This window comes from Eptatretus burgeri, chromosome 7, assembly GCF_056783735.1.
Source record: "Eptatretus burgeri isolate ZD-2024b chromosome 7, Ebu_testis_v1, whole genome shotgun sequence".
Taxonomy (NCBI): domain Eukaryota; kingdom Metazoa; phylum Chordata; class Myxini; order Myxiniformes; family Myxinidae; genus Eptatretus; species Eptatretus burgeri.
In genome coordinates this window covers 26471934-26488201 of record NC_140967.1, presented here as the reverse complement: position 1 = coordinate 26488201, position 16268 = coordinate 26471934, and the positions used below count along the sequence as shown (strand labels likewise).

The window sequence follows — 16268 nt, the reverse complement described above, 5'->3', positions numbered from 1 at the left end:
TACAAAAGCAGACACAGAGCAGACTTATCCTGTTATATCTTCTATAATCTTAACTTGTGCTATGACATGTGCAAACGCATACACACACACACACAAACCCGATGAAGATTTGATAGACAGAAGGAAGGAGAGCAGATGATGACTAACCTCCTCGCAATGCCTGGCGCGGTCGGCCAGGTATTGTCCTGCTTAATCACTTTGCCGGGGCTTGTGGAAACGTGTGCTCCACACTGGTACAGAAGAACGTCTGTCGCACACCAACCCCGAGTGTAGATTCAGCGACAGCAGATGAGGTGCAGTGAAGAGAGGATGGAGCAGAGAGGTGAAGGAGAGGGCGAGGCAGGCAGGTGGAGAAGTGGGCGAGGCAGGCAGGTGGAGAAGTGGGCGAGGCAGGCAGGTGGAGAAGTGGGCGAGGCAGGCAGGTGGAGAAGTGGGCGAGGAAGGCAGGTGGAGAATTGGGCGAGGCAGGCAGGTGGAGAAGTGGGCGAGGCAGGCAGGTGGAGAAGAGCAGAGAGAGAGACAGACAGGACAGCTCTGCCTTTTATAAGCCCTGGGAGAAGGGTAGGGTGACGACCCAAAGCGACGTGTTGTCACCCGAAACGCGCTCCCCTATTGGGTCCTGGCCTCACCCTGCCAGGCTCCGGGGCCGGAAGTGGTCTCATTAGCACATCTGGCGCGACACGGCCCGGAGCCTTGCACCAAACTCCCGGGCCGCCTTCTCCCCGCCACCCGTCCTGCCGTGTTCTGGTGACTGGACGAGTGTCGCGTTGGCCCCGTGCGCCCATTCGAGGAAACCCCGGAGAGATGCAGTTAACATCTCTCTGAAAAGCTGTTAACTTGCTTGGCTTGTCCCCGCATCACACAGTCGAGTGGCCTGGGCCACACTGCTGCCCCTGTTTTCGTGGCAAATTGTATCGATGCGGAGGTGCGAGGAGGAGTATTTTTCCTGTGTGCGGGAGATGTCAGTTGTCGAGGTGGTGAGTTTTTGATGAGTGAAGGTTGAGCAAGGTGAGACGCCGTTGTAAATCGGCGTGCATATTCGAATGAAAGGGCGCGCCATGCGAGTTCTGTCCAGTGTTAGTGGTGAGTCTCTCACAGGGCTGCGCAGCTATCTGTTATGGTGTATGTGTGCTTGCTTGCTTGATGTGTATCATGGATAAAAGGAAAGGGTTGAAATGGAAATCATGATTGAAAAGAAGATAGAGCTATAATTATTAGACCGAGCTATTAGACCCACGCAATGCACTTCCTCCCATTAACTCATTAGACATCAGCTGAAGGTCTGACTGCACGAAGACTGATGAAATAACTGCCTGGGGATCACTCTATGTTGGGTGCCATTGCCTTCGAGGCATGCGGTTTTGCAGAACCGTAACAGTATGCTAACGCAAGGAGCTACAGGTAGCAGATGAAAACGAGTAGTCTTCATGGTTACAAAATGACACCAAATGGAATTGATTATATCTGATAACAGGAGAAGTATGATTGAAGTATTCAAATACATACATTTTAGATTCCTCATGGGTACTTGGGGGCATATACATACATGTGTTGTACTTGTGTTAACAGTAATTTGCAAGAATTCTCACTTGATAAAATTAAGTGTGTCTGCAGTTAAACCACAATAGTCGCTTCTCATCTCAAGCTTCTTTTTTTAACTGCCACAATTATTTCCACTTTCTTGTGGGATTGGCCAGGGGAAGCTTGCCCCCCAAGTCTTTCACGAACCAGCTGACCAGGCCTGATGTTCGACTGGACAGGGCAGGAATTTGGAATTTGGCCACTGTATCGGCGATAGCTCAGCTACGCCTGCACCAAGGACGATGTGAGGTCTTTAACCTCCACCAACTAATGCTCACAGATGGAATGCCCAGTTAAATGTCCATCCGAGGGATGGCACACCCATTGATGAATCGCCCTGCCTGTCAAATACCGGGCTGACAGTTTACAGCTGGTCGGGATTCAAACCCAGACTCAACAGCTTACAGGCGTGTGTGTGTGTGTGTGTGTTGCTCTCGGCCATCCTGCCAGCCCTCGCTTCTTAACTGAATGTTCTTATCTTTTGCTGTTGGATCTCAGTAATATAGCTTTTTGAAGGATCACTCACTCGCACTGTGAACCCCTTTGTTTTAAACTTTGTTGAACTTGCTGAAGAACAACCCATCCTTTAATCTATATACGAATAAAAATGTGGTGTCTGGCTGGGCCACATGCCATTTCGTATCTTCTTTCTCCCTGCTTCACACATTGTCATCAAACCTCATTGGCATAAATAGCAATGTCATAGTTCTGAAGGGCAGGTATGATGACCTGGAGGAATGCACGATTGCCTCTAAGTTGTCTAGCATGGGTGTGGATCCCGACCCAGCTATAAACTGTCACCCCGGTATTTGACAGGCTGGGCGATTCATCAATGGGTGTGCCGTCCCTTGGATGGACGTTAAACTGGGCGTTCCATCTGCTGGCATGAGTTGGTTGACGTTAAGGATCCCATGGTGTCCTTCACGAAGAGCATGTGTGCTATTGCCGGCACTCGGTCAAAACTCCATATTCCTGCCCTGACTTCCTGTGTCAGAGTGGTGATCCATCCAGGATTGTAATGCTCGCCAAAGAAACTGCTTCAGCGGTACTTAAATTCTGTGTAGAGCATGGTTCATGATCTGATTTTTTTTTTTTCTACTTGTGGTATCTAAATTTCTCCAACTCGATTAATTTTGTTCAGTACAGTCAAAAGTAAAGTTTTCACAAAGCTTTCACCATGCTGGATGATGTCACACCATTCCAGTGGGCAGTGCTTCCAGCACCATTCCATCTTCGATGACTCCCCCTCCCGTCCTATCAAATCGTACACCATCTCATCGCCTGTTGTTGACCAGTATACCTGCTAGTAGAAAATATATGAGAGAATGAATAGAATAGAAAATGTTAACTTTCTGCCATCATGTCTCCTCTTTTACCAGGTACAGAACTTTTACTCTTATCTTCACCTTCTTGCTTTATACTACTTTTCACATGTCACGGAAACCCATTAGCATTGTGAAGGTATGGATCATATTTTCTTTAATAAAAGTCTTTAAAATTTGAGTAGTGTTCTCATGTCTCTTGAAACAGTAAGCACTTCTTGTGCAAAACAATATTAAAGTGGTCTTGCACCATTATTTGCTGACCTCCAAAGCCAGAATGGAGAAGCTATATTCTCAACATTGTGATTCTTGAGTTAGAATGTATCTTCTGTCAAATGAACTTTTTTGTCTGTTATTTTATATAGGCAGAGCTGCACAGGAATTGTTCAAACGTGCATGAGATGATGTTCAGCGATAACGAGCACCCGTTGAAAGAGGGACCATGGGGCAAAGGACAAAACGATACTTGGTGTGACTGGGCACCATTTAGTAAGTGGCATCATAGATTATTTTTTTTTAAATGGAGTTAAAAAAAAACGAAAGCAATGACTTCAAAATGGAAAAAGTAAAAATGATTTGTAATTGAATGAGAAAGTTTCAGAATTATCACTTCTCATTCAAACTCCGGTCTACATTTTGTTTTGCAATATAGATCATAAAGATTACAAACAACTTCTTGGCGCATTGGACTATTCATTCCTTGGAACATATGCAATCGGAATGTATTTCAGGTGATTCTATTTCACTTTTATGGGCAGATGTTATAAACCTTTTAAATTAACCTTTTTGTTGTGTTCCCATCTTCAATTTCATCTCTCATCGTGTTGATCTCTCTCATCAATGTGCTGTTTTGCTTTTCTTCATGTTTTCCTTTGACTTGTACTTCCGTGTTCTCCTTGTCGCATATCCACAAGTGGTGTGATTGGCGAGCGCCTTCCTTTGCGGTGCTACCTGGCGGTAGGGATGTTGGCGAGTGGCTTCTTCACTGCACTTTTTGGTCTCGGATATTTCTGGAAAATTCACTCACTTGGTTTTTACATATTTGTACAGGTGAGCTTGATACTCTAGCATGCCTTTCTTGTTCATTAGATGATTAGAAATATAGCACAGCCGCAAATGTGACAAAACGAACAATAAAAAGAGCAATCAGAGATTGCAGACTCTCGCCAGGACTTGTTTTGTGTGGTGTTTGTGTACTGGTGTGTAATGTAAGAAATAAGAGACATAATTAGAACTGCCACTTTATAACTGCTGGCAGTGATGACCGGGTACCAAGACGTCCTGCTTTGATTGGACACCTGATCCTGACCCATTGCATTTTTATTTATTTTTGAATTGAATTCAGAATGGGATTAAAATAAATTAAATTCAAATCAAATGGAAGATCAAACAGGTACAGTCCTGCATTGGAGTAATCAGAGGGAACACAAACAAGCAAAAATAAAAGATGACATCAGGAGGAACCTGAATGGGATTCGCATTTCAGCTGCGACGACTCCACCATGCCTGGTGTTGGCTTAATGGTTCGGGTGGTGGGCTTGGGATTCTCGGATCCTGAGTTCAAACCCCGCTCAGCTGTTGAATTAATACCAGGTGGGGTTAACTCGGCCTGTCATCCTTCCGAGGTCGGTAAAATGAGTGCCAGCGTGCTGGTATACTGTCAGAGTGGCAACCTGTCCAGGATTGTGCCCAATAGCCAAGGAGACTGCTTAAGGCCCGGTCACACCTTGACGTTTTAGCCAGCGATGGCAACGTATTAAAATGTATGTAAAACGCTGGCTGACGTTGAACTTTTGATGTTTTTTTTTTAAGATTCGGACGTATTCATAACGAGTTGGTCGTATGCATAACATATTAGTAATGGACACAGAACGTTTCGTTGTGTTATAGATAACTTATACCAACGAATGCTGACCTGTTGTCGGCCTACACAGCCGATGCCCAACGATAGTCTAACTTCGGCATAGCGCGTTGCACGCATCGCCGACGATGTTGTGACGTAGCCTATTAAAAGGCTGACTCACAACGATTCGAATCATAACTGCCGTAGAAATGGAAGTGTCAACATCGCGGTCACACCTTGGCGATCTTGCCAGCGTATGCCGACCTAAGAAAAATGTGTCTAAAACGTTGGGGCACGTCAAATACGGTATGAGTAAGTTTGGTATATGTGAGTACAACGCTAAAGTACGCTATCATACGTCGTAGTAAGTAGAGTACGTCAAGAAATTTTAAACATGTTCAAAATTTTACGACGTACTCGGCGTATGACACACGTTCCGCATGCGATGGGGATAAGTTTTACACACGATATGTGGACGCTTACACACGTCCACAAACGCTACTTATAAGCTACTCATATGTCGAAACACTTCGCGGTAATGTCTTTTTTACGCGAAACTTATTTCTAACTTGTGTTTGACGTGCTTTGAACCAATTCTTTACGTAGTCCCAACACACATCGACGTATGTAGACGTATTCCAATGACGTCTTCCGGTTGACAAAAAAAAAATAAATGAACGTGTTTCTAGGTTACAACTGCCATATAAAGACGTGTTCCCAGCAGTTTTGGGAATTGGTATATAAAAATGCTGCTCATAAAAGGGAACCCAACAGTGTTTTTGAGTTCCTTTTTGAGTCGATGTCCATGTCAGCAGTATCAGTATCAGTCTCAGTATTAGTATTAGTAGTAGTTTGTTCATGTTGGCAGTAGTAGGTGAGTGTGAGGGGGAGGGTGTGGGTTATGATGGATCCTCCTTGCGTCCGCGTGTCCACGGGTAGGTTCATAGGCTGCCACTCAACGATTTAAATGGCTGCATCTCCACTATTGAAAGTAGATGCTTGCACTCAACAATTGGATTTTTTTTACACTCAACGACTTTTAAACGGTACCACTCAGCCATTTTCATTGTTTACAATGAACGATTTAAATTGCTGTGACTCGCCTTTGTTTTTTGACGCTGGGGTTTGGAAATTTTAATCGTTTCTATTGGACGTGCTAAATCGCTCAAACCCCACTATTGAAAGTAGACGCTTGCGCTCAACAATTGGATTTTTTTTACACTCAACGACTTTTAAACGGTACCACTCAGCTAGTTTCATTGTTTACAATGAACGATTTAAATTGCTGTCACTCACCTTTGTTTTTTGACGCTGAGGTTTTGAAATTTGAAGCGTTTCTTCTGAACGTGTTAAAACGCTCAAACTCGACTATTTTAAATAGACGCTGCCGATGGACAATTGGAATCATAGCCAAGCTAGACATCGAAGTGTGAACATCCTCGTCATGCCGAAGAAAAGTTTGAAGAATGCTGCAAATAAGTGTCCTGGCCGTGGCCGTGGACACTGACGCAAGGACGATCCATTATACCGACGTCTTTCAGCCTATGAGTAACTTAAAAGTAACGTTTGTCGGTGTTGCAACGATCGCGTAACGTGCCAACAACACGTTAATCATAGGTTAGAAATAAGTTTCGGGTACGCTAAACATTACCTCGGCGTGTCTCAACTTATGATTAACTTACAAGTAGCATGTGTTGACGTCTGTCAACGATCGCAGACCGTGCATACAACTTGTGGCCAGCGTAGCGGAACGTGTGAGTCATACGCCGGCATACGTCGTGAAATTTCAAGCATGAAAAAATTTGAGGACAACCAAAAAGTACAACGTTTAAAGCCAACGTACAACGACGTATGGCAGTGTTTTTCAGCGTGCTCTCAATGTTATCAAAACTTACCCATAACGTATTCAACGTGTGCCAGCGTTTTAGAAAAAAAATTCAAAAATCGGCATACGTTGGCTAAAACGTCAAGGTGTGACCGGGCCTTTAAGCAGCACCAATGCTCTGCACAGAGTATGGTCCCAATCTCCTCCTCCTCCTCCTCCTCCTCCTCCTCCACCTCCTCCCCCACCTCCTCCTCCTCCACCCTTAAACCTGTCCACACACAGCCGAGTGAGCCTTATTTTTACAAAAAAAAGCAATTAAAAAAACCCAGATCAAAAAAAACCAAATAATTCTGGCTGCCAGACCATGTGCCCGATCAAGTTGAAATTTTAAACATATTGTTGCGGATCCGGGGTGGCGGGATTCTCACCCGACTCTTGGCGCCACCCTCACCACCGCCGTCTCCGGGGTTTATAACGCCGGCTGGCTCAGCACAGGCTTCGGGTCATGCGTCTTCAATCGCGATACCAACGTAATCCTGAACCTTACCAGTTTGGGAAATAGAACCCCGTTACAGACTGGTTTTGTCAGATGCCGAGCGTTTTCTGCCAGTCTGTAACCATTTTGGTTTTATATGCTAATCGAACGGATCGTTCCTCGACGTGACACAAATTAATCCGTAGCGGCAACTTCATACGAACCAACCAGATTTATTGGGGAACCTCGGGGAACACAACACAAGCAAAACATTCATGACAATGTGTTAATTAATCTACAGTTCTTAACTAGGGAACTACGGGTTTTGAGGGGGTCCCTACCGAGATATGCCTTATACAACGTGCAGACAAGACAGACAGACAGCATGCATGCAGACAAGACAGAGTACTTGGTGATGTTTCATGGATGAGAGGAAAGTGTCAAAAGCACGAATGTCGCTCGTAACAAGCAGATGTCCATGGATTCGAGCCCCCAGCTCGAACACGCCGCATGGCAAGATGGCGGCACCGTACTCTTTCTTCTCAAGGCACCGCGTGCGCATGCCCTCCTCAGCGCATTCTGGCCCCGCGCGATGTCGACGGCACAAGACCGTTAGATGGACGATGGGGTTCAGCTGATTTCTCTCACAGTCCAGCATACAAATCCAGGCCTGGCCTGTTCAGCAGACAAGGCCAAACTGAGGTGTTTGGGCTCCGGCAGGCGGATCGACAAACGTGTCGAGGACCTTCTCATGAAAGTCGATCGCCCACTCGACGTGCAGGCAGCCTCTCATCGTTTCTCCTGCCTCCTTCACGAAGCAGATCACAGACGGACACTCATCGTTTCTCTGTTGCCTTCTCTGCCTTTCTTTCGGCTCGTTCCTCATGAAAAACAGACACAGCTGTCCCGTGTACAGCCGATCGGTGCCACCTCGGCGCTCAGTTTCACCACAGTTTCTTCTTCGATCGCGCTCTGCGTCCCGACTGCCGTTTCTCTCATGGCAGAATCACCTCCTTCCTCTCAGTTTCTTTCTCTGCAGAATCACCTTTTCTCTCCTTTTCTACGCTTGCCTCTCAAAGCCGACTGCCGTTTCTCTCACGGCAGAATCATCTCCGTCCTCTCAGTTTCTTACCACTTTTTCCTTTCCTTCTCGCCTCGAAACCGACTGTTCGCCCAAACTGAACCATTTGACGAGGTCTTCGTTTGCTCGCTTCTGAGTCACTGGCCCCTCCCCCTTTACAAAGCCGACAAACTCCTCCCCTTAGCTCCACCTCCCTCTCCAGGCCAATCCCTCTCAGCCGACTGGGCGGGGCCTATCGTCTGGAGAGGGGAGGAAGAAGAAGCCCTCGGCACACCACCACTGTACGAACAATAAAAACATGCATCCTACACCTCCCGACACACATGTAACGTCCATTTTACCAAACAACCTAGCTAAACATGCATTTAATGGGGGATTTAAGCTAATCCTATATTTAGTAGCCTGCTAAGGGCCATTTCCATAACAATATATTCCTCTTCTCAAGTCGATCACAATTGTGAATTTTCACTTCAATGAAGCGGTTCCAGAGAAAACATTATTTTGTATTTTCTTAAATCTGATATGGCCAAACCATATGACATCAATTATTCCTGAACAACCTTGTACATGCATGCCTTGGGGAACATTTATGTGAAGTTTCCCCTCGATCTGTCCAGCAGTGCTGTTCTGGCGAAGAAGATTTTAATGTTTTCGGGTAGATCCAAAATGGCTGCCAAACCGTGTGACCAATGACATCATATGTATGAACCTTTTGTTCCTCATAGATAGGCGGTCATATGTGTAAAGTTTTACACTTTTTGAAGGTTTGTTTTTACAAAACAATATGGCTGCTGAATCATGTGACCGATGACGTCGTCAAAAGATTTTGTGGACCATTTTATCCCTAGAGGACCCTCAAAAATTTTCATACTTATTGGACGTCGCGTTCTACATATGCATTTATGACATCATAAAGAAGGCACCTATAAAGGTCATAATAATCACACTCATTCCCCATGAGGAGTACTTGCTACATGCCAAGTTTCAATTTTTTTTTTGGTGTGGTTTCAGAGAATAGAGGTCCAAAGTTTTTCTGTTTTTCCAACATGGCTGCCACACCACATGATCTATGACATAATTATCATCAAAACATTCCTCATGATTAGTCACACCAATAGTGAAAATTTCGTCTCAATCCAACAAGTGGTTGCGGAGAAAAACACGAAAGTTCTGGTGCAGACAAACAAACAAACAGACCCAAATACAATACCCTCTCCTTCGGCAAGGGTAATAATAAGTCACATGAATTTCATGCACCACACAGCTGAATATCGATTGTCAGATAACCTAATGTACCTCGGTAATGAGAAAACTGTGCGTTTACACACTTGCAGTCGTCTGTTTGTGATGTGAACTTCACCCCTCATAAACGTTTTGATTTCAATGGCATTGCCTTCTGAACTTAAACTGTTGTCATTGTTTCGCCAAAAACAATTTCCCCTTGCCTCCTCCCACATGATATTTTCTACTTTGTTCCTGGTGTCATCATTTAGTTTTATTATCTCCATGCTTTTTGAAAAAAAACGGTGGGATATTGTAATCCGCTGTCTGTCTGTGTCTGTGTCTGTCTCTGTCTCACGCTATCTCCTCCTAAACGGTTGTGCAGAAATTGACAAATTCAACTTGGTAGTTATGATCACCACATGGCAAGAATGTGCGAGAGCAATGTCAGTTTTGGTTCCTTGCAGCACTCCCCCCCCCCCGCCCCCCCCCACAGGCAGGGTAAAAAGGTCAAATATCGTAAAGTGCAATTACGTGCACATTTGCAAACATTTTAAACTGAATGCAATCAATGTGGGACGCATGAAATTTGTAACTTTTTGGGGGATTTGATACCCGGTTCATTCCCCAGGGTGTGGGTACTTCGGGTCACAGGGGTAAAAACGGGGAAAAATTTTAAACTTAAAACTTGATATTGCCTCGTTCCTGATGGAACTTTTTTCCATCTTTCAAGTTTGCTTAAGGTGGGAAGCAGAGGGATTTACAATGGTGCACCATTGACTACACTCAAGTTAATGCTGAAACTGTTCCAGTGTTTTCTGTTGGAATCAATGGAAAGGTTTCTTTAACTCTGTGTTTTCGCATTCTTTTTGTAATTGTCCACTTTAATATACATTTTAAGTATTTGAGACCATCTTTTATAAAGTGTATTACAGGTTTGGACATACACACACACACACACACACACACACACACACACACACACACACACACACACACACACACACACACACACACACACACACACACACACACACACACACACACACACACACACACACACACACACACACACACACACACACACACACACACACACACACACACTGAACCATGCATTGTAAGGGTTGTAATATACTGTGCAGTGTTTACAGACTTGCATTATTTTCATCTCTCTCCTTTGTTAAATTTTATATTCTCATTCACTTGCCACCCTTGATTACCCATCATAATGAGTCATATTTGGTCACATTTTCCAAATCCTCACTGTATTTCTGGCCCACCTCCACACTTATTTACTTCCCTTTCTCCTTGTTATTTTTTTTCTCCTTTTTTCATTGCCTTAAAAAAATCCTCTGTTTTTCTCCCAGCTGGCAAACGGATTGGTACAGACAACTGGATGGCCTAGCGTTGTTGCTTGTGTTGGCAACTGGTTTGGTAAAGGAAAGTGAGTTTTTTTATCATTATTTATTCTTCATTTATACAACATAGCATTTATTAATTGAGCAATAAACTCTCCATTATTTCTGTTGTTTGTGACAATTTATATGCCTCCTCCGACAAAGTTGCCGGGGTTGTCATTATGTTTTGGGGTTGTCCGTTCAGCTGCCTGTCTGTCAGGCCGTGCGTCTGTCCGTCCGTTTCTCCATGCATCCGTCCGTGATAGGTTTTTGTGACCTCGATAACTTAAGAATGGCTGAAGGGATCCAAGTCAAAATTGGTACAAGTATGTATAATAATGTAAAGATGAACTGATTAGATTTTGGAGTCAAGAGAAAGGTCAGAGGTCATGTCAGGTACAAATGTGATGCTTGAGAACAGCTGAAGGGATTTAAATCAAAGTTTGTACAAGTATTAATGTGGGTGGAGGCATAGCGGTCAATGTCATGACGTCGAAGAGTGATGTTCTTGTTTTTTCTCCCTTTGCCCCTTTTGCTTGTATCTTTTATTTTATTTTAGGCATATAATTAATTACCCCCGCCACCGAAGGTGAAGAGGTTGTTTTCACCCCTTTCTGTCTGTCTGTCTGTCTGTCTGTCTGTTTGTCTTTCTGTGTACAGGATATCTCAAGTTGTGGACGGATCCGGATGAAATTTTGTGGACAGGTTCAGTGTGTGATAAGGACGAACTGATTAGATTTTGATAAAGATCCGAATCCGGATCCGACTACTGGAATTTTTAAAGTGATTCTTCACCATCGAAAGGAGAGATGGGGCCAAAAAGGATATATAGCACGATATCTTAAAAAGTTGTGGACGGATTCGGAGGAAACTTTGTGGACAGGTTGTGTGTCTGACAAGGAAGAATTAATTCAATTTTGGTGAAGATCTGGATCTGGATCTGGATCTGATAATTTTTGAAGTGATTCTTCACCATTGAGAGATTGGGCTCAAAAATGATATGTGGCATGATATCTCAAAAAAGTATGATATTTGAAAAATGTATTGGGCCAGATATGTTCTCATGGATCAGGCATTTCAGGGCGGAGGTATGCGCTCTACCGAATGCCCTTCTAGTTTTTTGTGTTTTTAAAGTGAGTGATTAAGCTTATATTTGATCAATCTTCCTCCTCTTCTTCTTTATTACACAGCAAAAGTTCATGGGGTAGCATCATTGGCTGAGGGCGTGGCTGTGCCGTTGATGCAACCCTCTGTTGGTTTCTGACTGCAATTTGGAATTTGGCCAGGATGCCCACGATTGCTCACCTACTCTTTGTGAAGGACACCGTGGGATTTTTTTTTAATGTCCACCAATTAATGCCAGCAAATGGGACACTCAGTTTAACGTCCATCTGAGGGACGGCACACACATTGATGAATGACCCTGCCTGTGAAACGGTGATGACAGTTTATAGCTGTGTTGGGATTCCAACTCAGGCTAGACAGCTTAGTGGTGAGTGTGCGTATCTCGAGGCAATCTTGCCAGCCCGTTTGAGCAATAGTTTGCTCCAACTTGATCATGTCAGTTTGATGGCACATATCTCGAGATGTAGACACAAGCTCACATGGTTTGGTATTTCATCTGTCGGGTTTGAATATATTGTATTGTAACCCTTGTACAAATATTTTCTTCCAAAAAAGTTAAATCGATGCAAGATTTGGATTTTTACAATGGCCAACAAACATTTTGCTTCATAATACGAGACATTAAATTGTGTCCATTGTTTCAAAAGAGTATTTTACTTTGCACAGCAAATATGAAATGTGCAGGGCATTTTAAAAATGAACTCTGCAAATGTGCATGGGTGACATTGAAGAGTTCAGAAAGTTTCAGCGACGATGGCGTAAATGTTTCATCCGAATGTGGTTAACAGTTTATTACATCCTCGTAGAAGGATTTGTCGTTTCCGGGTTTGGCAGCCTATTCTCTCATCTCCGAATGACCTGATTCAAAAGTTAAGTAAACCGTTCCGGATTTGTCTTTGATGCTGTTGATTGTTGTCCACTGTGTTTATTTCCATTCTGATTGGTATTGTGTGCTCATCGCTGCGTCTTTCCCTCGCTGTTTGGTTATTTGATCTTGTGCATCTGCCTCAGCTCGCTAAACCTTCCATGTGTTGAACAGACCTGTTTTTTATTCAAGTCCAAGTTAAATTTTATTCTTCCCTCATTCTCCTTTAATTTCACTCCTTTTTTATTATTTATTTTTTTTCTCCCCCCCCCCTTCTTCTTCCTTATCTAAACAAACATATAAATAATAAAAAAATCATTCATAATTTTCACTCATTCTGAAATCATTTAGTCCCACACTGTTTCTTTCTTCCTCCCCTTTCTCTCTGTCAATACAAATCCTTTAAACGACAAATTCATAACGTTTAATCTTCCCACACTTTTTTACAAGTGTCTTTCTCCCAAATTGCTTTCTCTTCTTCCCTTGCCTTTTTCACTCGTGGAGAGCTATAAAACCCATGCCCCTTCTCCCTTCACATTCATACAGTGGTATCTCTCTTTGTGCCTTAATTCATTCTTCCTACCACCCCAATTGTGAAGTTTATCTTCATCACTCTGCTCTTTGAATCCTCAAACCACATTAGGTTTGTAATGAGGATGGGATTACAGTGTTAAACTCTTTCACATCCGTATCCTCCACGACATCATCTACTTCACGCCCCACAGCCTCCCATCTTCCCCATCCTCCCCCTTGCCCACCCTCATCTTCCCCCTTGCCAGCCTCCTCCCATCTTCCTCCTCATCCTTTCCCCTCCCATTTTCTCCCTCATCCTTTCCCCTCCCATCTTCCTCCTCGCTCTGCCCCCTTCCATCTTCCCCCTTGCCCGCTCTCCCATCTCCCCCACCTCATCCCACCCCTCCCATCTTCCCCCTTCATCCCGCCCCTTCCCATCTCCCCCTCGTCCCCCATCCCATCTCCCCCTCGTCCCCCATCCCATCTCCCCTCGTCCCCCATCCCATCTCCCCTCGTCCCCCCATCCCATCTCCCCCTCGTCCCCCCATCCCATCTCCCCCTCGTCCCCCAATCCCATCTCCCCCTCGTCCCCCCCATCCCATCTCCACCCTCGTCCCCCCATCCCATCTCCACCCTCGTCCCCCCATCCCATCTCCACCCTCGTCCCCCTCCCATCTCCACCCTCGTCCCCTCCCATCTCCACCCTCGTCCCCCTCCCATCTCCACCCTCGTCCCCCTCCCATCTCCACCCTCGTCCCCCTCCCATCTCCACCCTCGTCCCCCTCCCATCTCCACGCTCGTTCCCCCTCCCATCTCCACCCTCGTCCCCCTCCCATCACCACCCTCCACCCTCCTCCCATCACCATCCTCATTCCCTTCTCCCATCTCCATCCTCGTCCCCCCTCCCATCTCCACCCTTGTCCCCCCCTTCCCTCCCATTTATTTCGTGAGAACTGGGTGCTCCCCCACCCTGAACCCCGAGGACAACAAATTGTTTTGCCCTCTAACATCTTCCTGTACACCCCCCCCCACCCCCAAGGACAACCACTCATTTTCAACATTCATTCCAGCGGTTCAGTTCTCGTAATGTTCCCACTTTCATGAGTATTAATTTTTTTTTCCAACTGCTCAAAAGTTTCACATGCACACCTCGAGGTCAACAACCAGTTTTCAACTCATTCTGTCCAGCGGTTTATTAATACATACAAGTCAAGCAGTGTGTTAACATGTGAGTATAACAAGCAAAGTGGAAAACAAACTGGAGGCTTGAAGAGAGAGAAGGAAATATAGCAAGCTGCAGATATAAAGGTTAGGTCAATAATGGTCAAAAGGATCACTCATCAGGATGGAAGATGACTTGAGGTGGTGTACATCCAATTTGAATTGTTGGAAAGGAAAGGTGGATGGAACAGATTCAGAAATGCAGTTCCACAAATGGGAGGAGACAAAACAAAGTTGTGAGGTGAGCAGTGAGCCTGGATTTGGGAGTTTCAGAAGGAAGGGGTTACTGGAAGAATGCATGCAACATGTCAGGATGAAAGAGCGAAGGGAGCAAGACGTGTGCCTGTAATGAGAGAGCATCAGTCTTTTTTGTAGGAAATGGCATAATCTGGAGAGCTTTGGATTGTACAACATGCAGTAGAGATGGGTGTGAAATGGGAGAAGCAGTTGAAAGGGGAGAGAGGTTCTCCATTGAACGACAGACAAAGACCTTGCATCGGCTGTGATAAGTTTAGATTTTTCCAACGAAGGACTTGGCATAATGGAGAATGCCCAATCTGTGGTTGTCTTGAGAGACTACCGTCGATACATGGGCTGCCGGTTATGTTAGGCTATGCCTGATGGTGAGGCACAGAAATTTGAGACTGAACCTCTTCCAGTGGTTGATTATATTGATATAGATAGGTGGGTGTATTTTATGGTCTTAAAAGAGAGATGGAGTGAGAATATGAGCTTTGTCTGGATTTGAATGACATTTTCCAAGTGTCAGACTGATATCTGATCCTTTTCAGGTCAACAGCAAGTGGGGCAATATATGAGGACCAGAGCATCATATTGAGCATGAATATATATGAGGACCAGTACTTGACCAAATATGCTGCTGTGGGGCACTTTTCCCTCTACTGGGGGTGGAGATGAGAGGATTCTGAGAGTCACACACTGTCATCATGAATGGAAGAAACCAAATAGCTTGGGAAAAGGTGGCCTTGTACAACAATGGCAAAAGGACTGTCATACCACGCACGGCAAGCAGTTCCCGAGATTTTGTTGAATGTACAAGATATGTCCAGAGAGAGCTTTTATCTCTTGCCATAGATTCAGTCAAATCCAAACTGATAATCAGATTAGGCCATTTGAGAAAAGGAAAGACTGGCAGGTGCGATGATGGATTGTATGACTTTGCTTGAAGTAAGATAGACATCTGGAAGTAAGCAAACTGGCTGGCTAACCATTCGCTAGCTTGTAGTTGACGATGTGTTTTTGCCTCCTTGTGTTGCGAATTTGGAAGATTACTGCACACAACAGCCAGGTCCTATAGATCAGTTATATCGGTAAGTATGTGTTTCTAGGTAGGGTCCCGTCCTCAAATATATGTTGGATGTTGTAGGGGGGTGGGGGGGGGTGTACAGGAAGATGTTAGAGGGCAAAACAATTTGTTGTCCTCGGGGTTCAGGGTGGGGGAGCACCCAGTTCTCTCGAAATAAATGGGATGGAATGGGGGGGACAGGGGTTTAATGGGTGATTAAGTGTACGTGCGCTGCGAAATTATTTTATAGTTAGGATTTCTTTACCACAAACAACAACTACAGTGACTACTACTACATCCACGAAAACAACGCCACCTTCCCACACTCGACCGGTCGCCATTATGCACGTGTTTTTGGCTGAGGACGTGGGCGGAGCCTTCGTCGCCTCGGGTCGAAGCTCCACTCCGAGGAGGGACAGAGAGCGTTTGTTCCAGCCAATGAGCGGAGGGCGAGCACCACACACGCACCCCAGCCAATCGGGAGGCCGCC

General features: G+C 44.9%; 1 protein-coding gene across 3 annotated transcripts in view; it reads left to right on the top strand.

Moving 5' to 3' along the window:
• The window catches only part of SLC37A2 (solute carrier family 37 member 2), a 72435-nt gene that overhangs the window by 13081 nt on the left and 43086 nt on the right, over positions 1–16268 (top strand). For all 3 annotated transcript variants that reach the window (XM_085887762.1, XM_085887764.1, XM_085887763.1), the window contains exons 2-6: positions 2961–3042; positions 3269–3392; positions 3556–3634; positions 3818–3953; positions 10719–10795. In XM_085887762.1, the coding sequence (XP_085743888.1) occupies positions 2961–3042; positions 3269–3392; positions 3556–3634; positions 3818–3953; positions 10719–10795 (498 nt within the window). The remainder of the gene's footprint in view (positions 1–2960; positions 3043–3268; positions 3393–3555; positions 3635–3817; positions 3954–10718; positions 10796–16268) is intronic.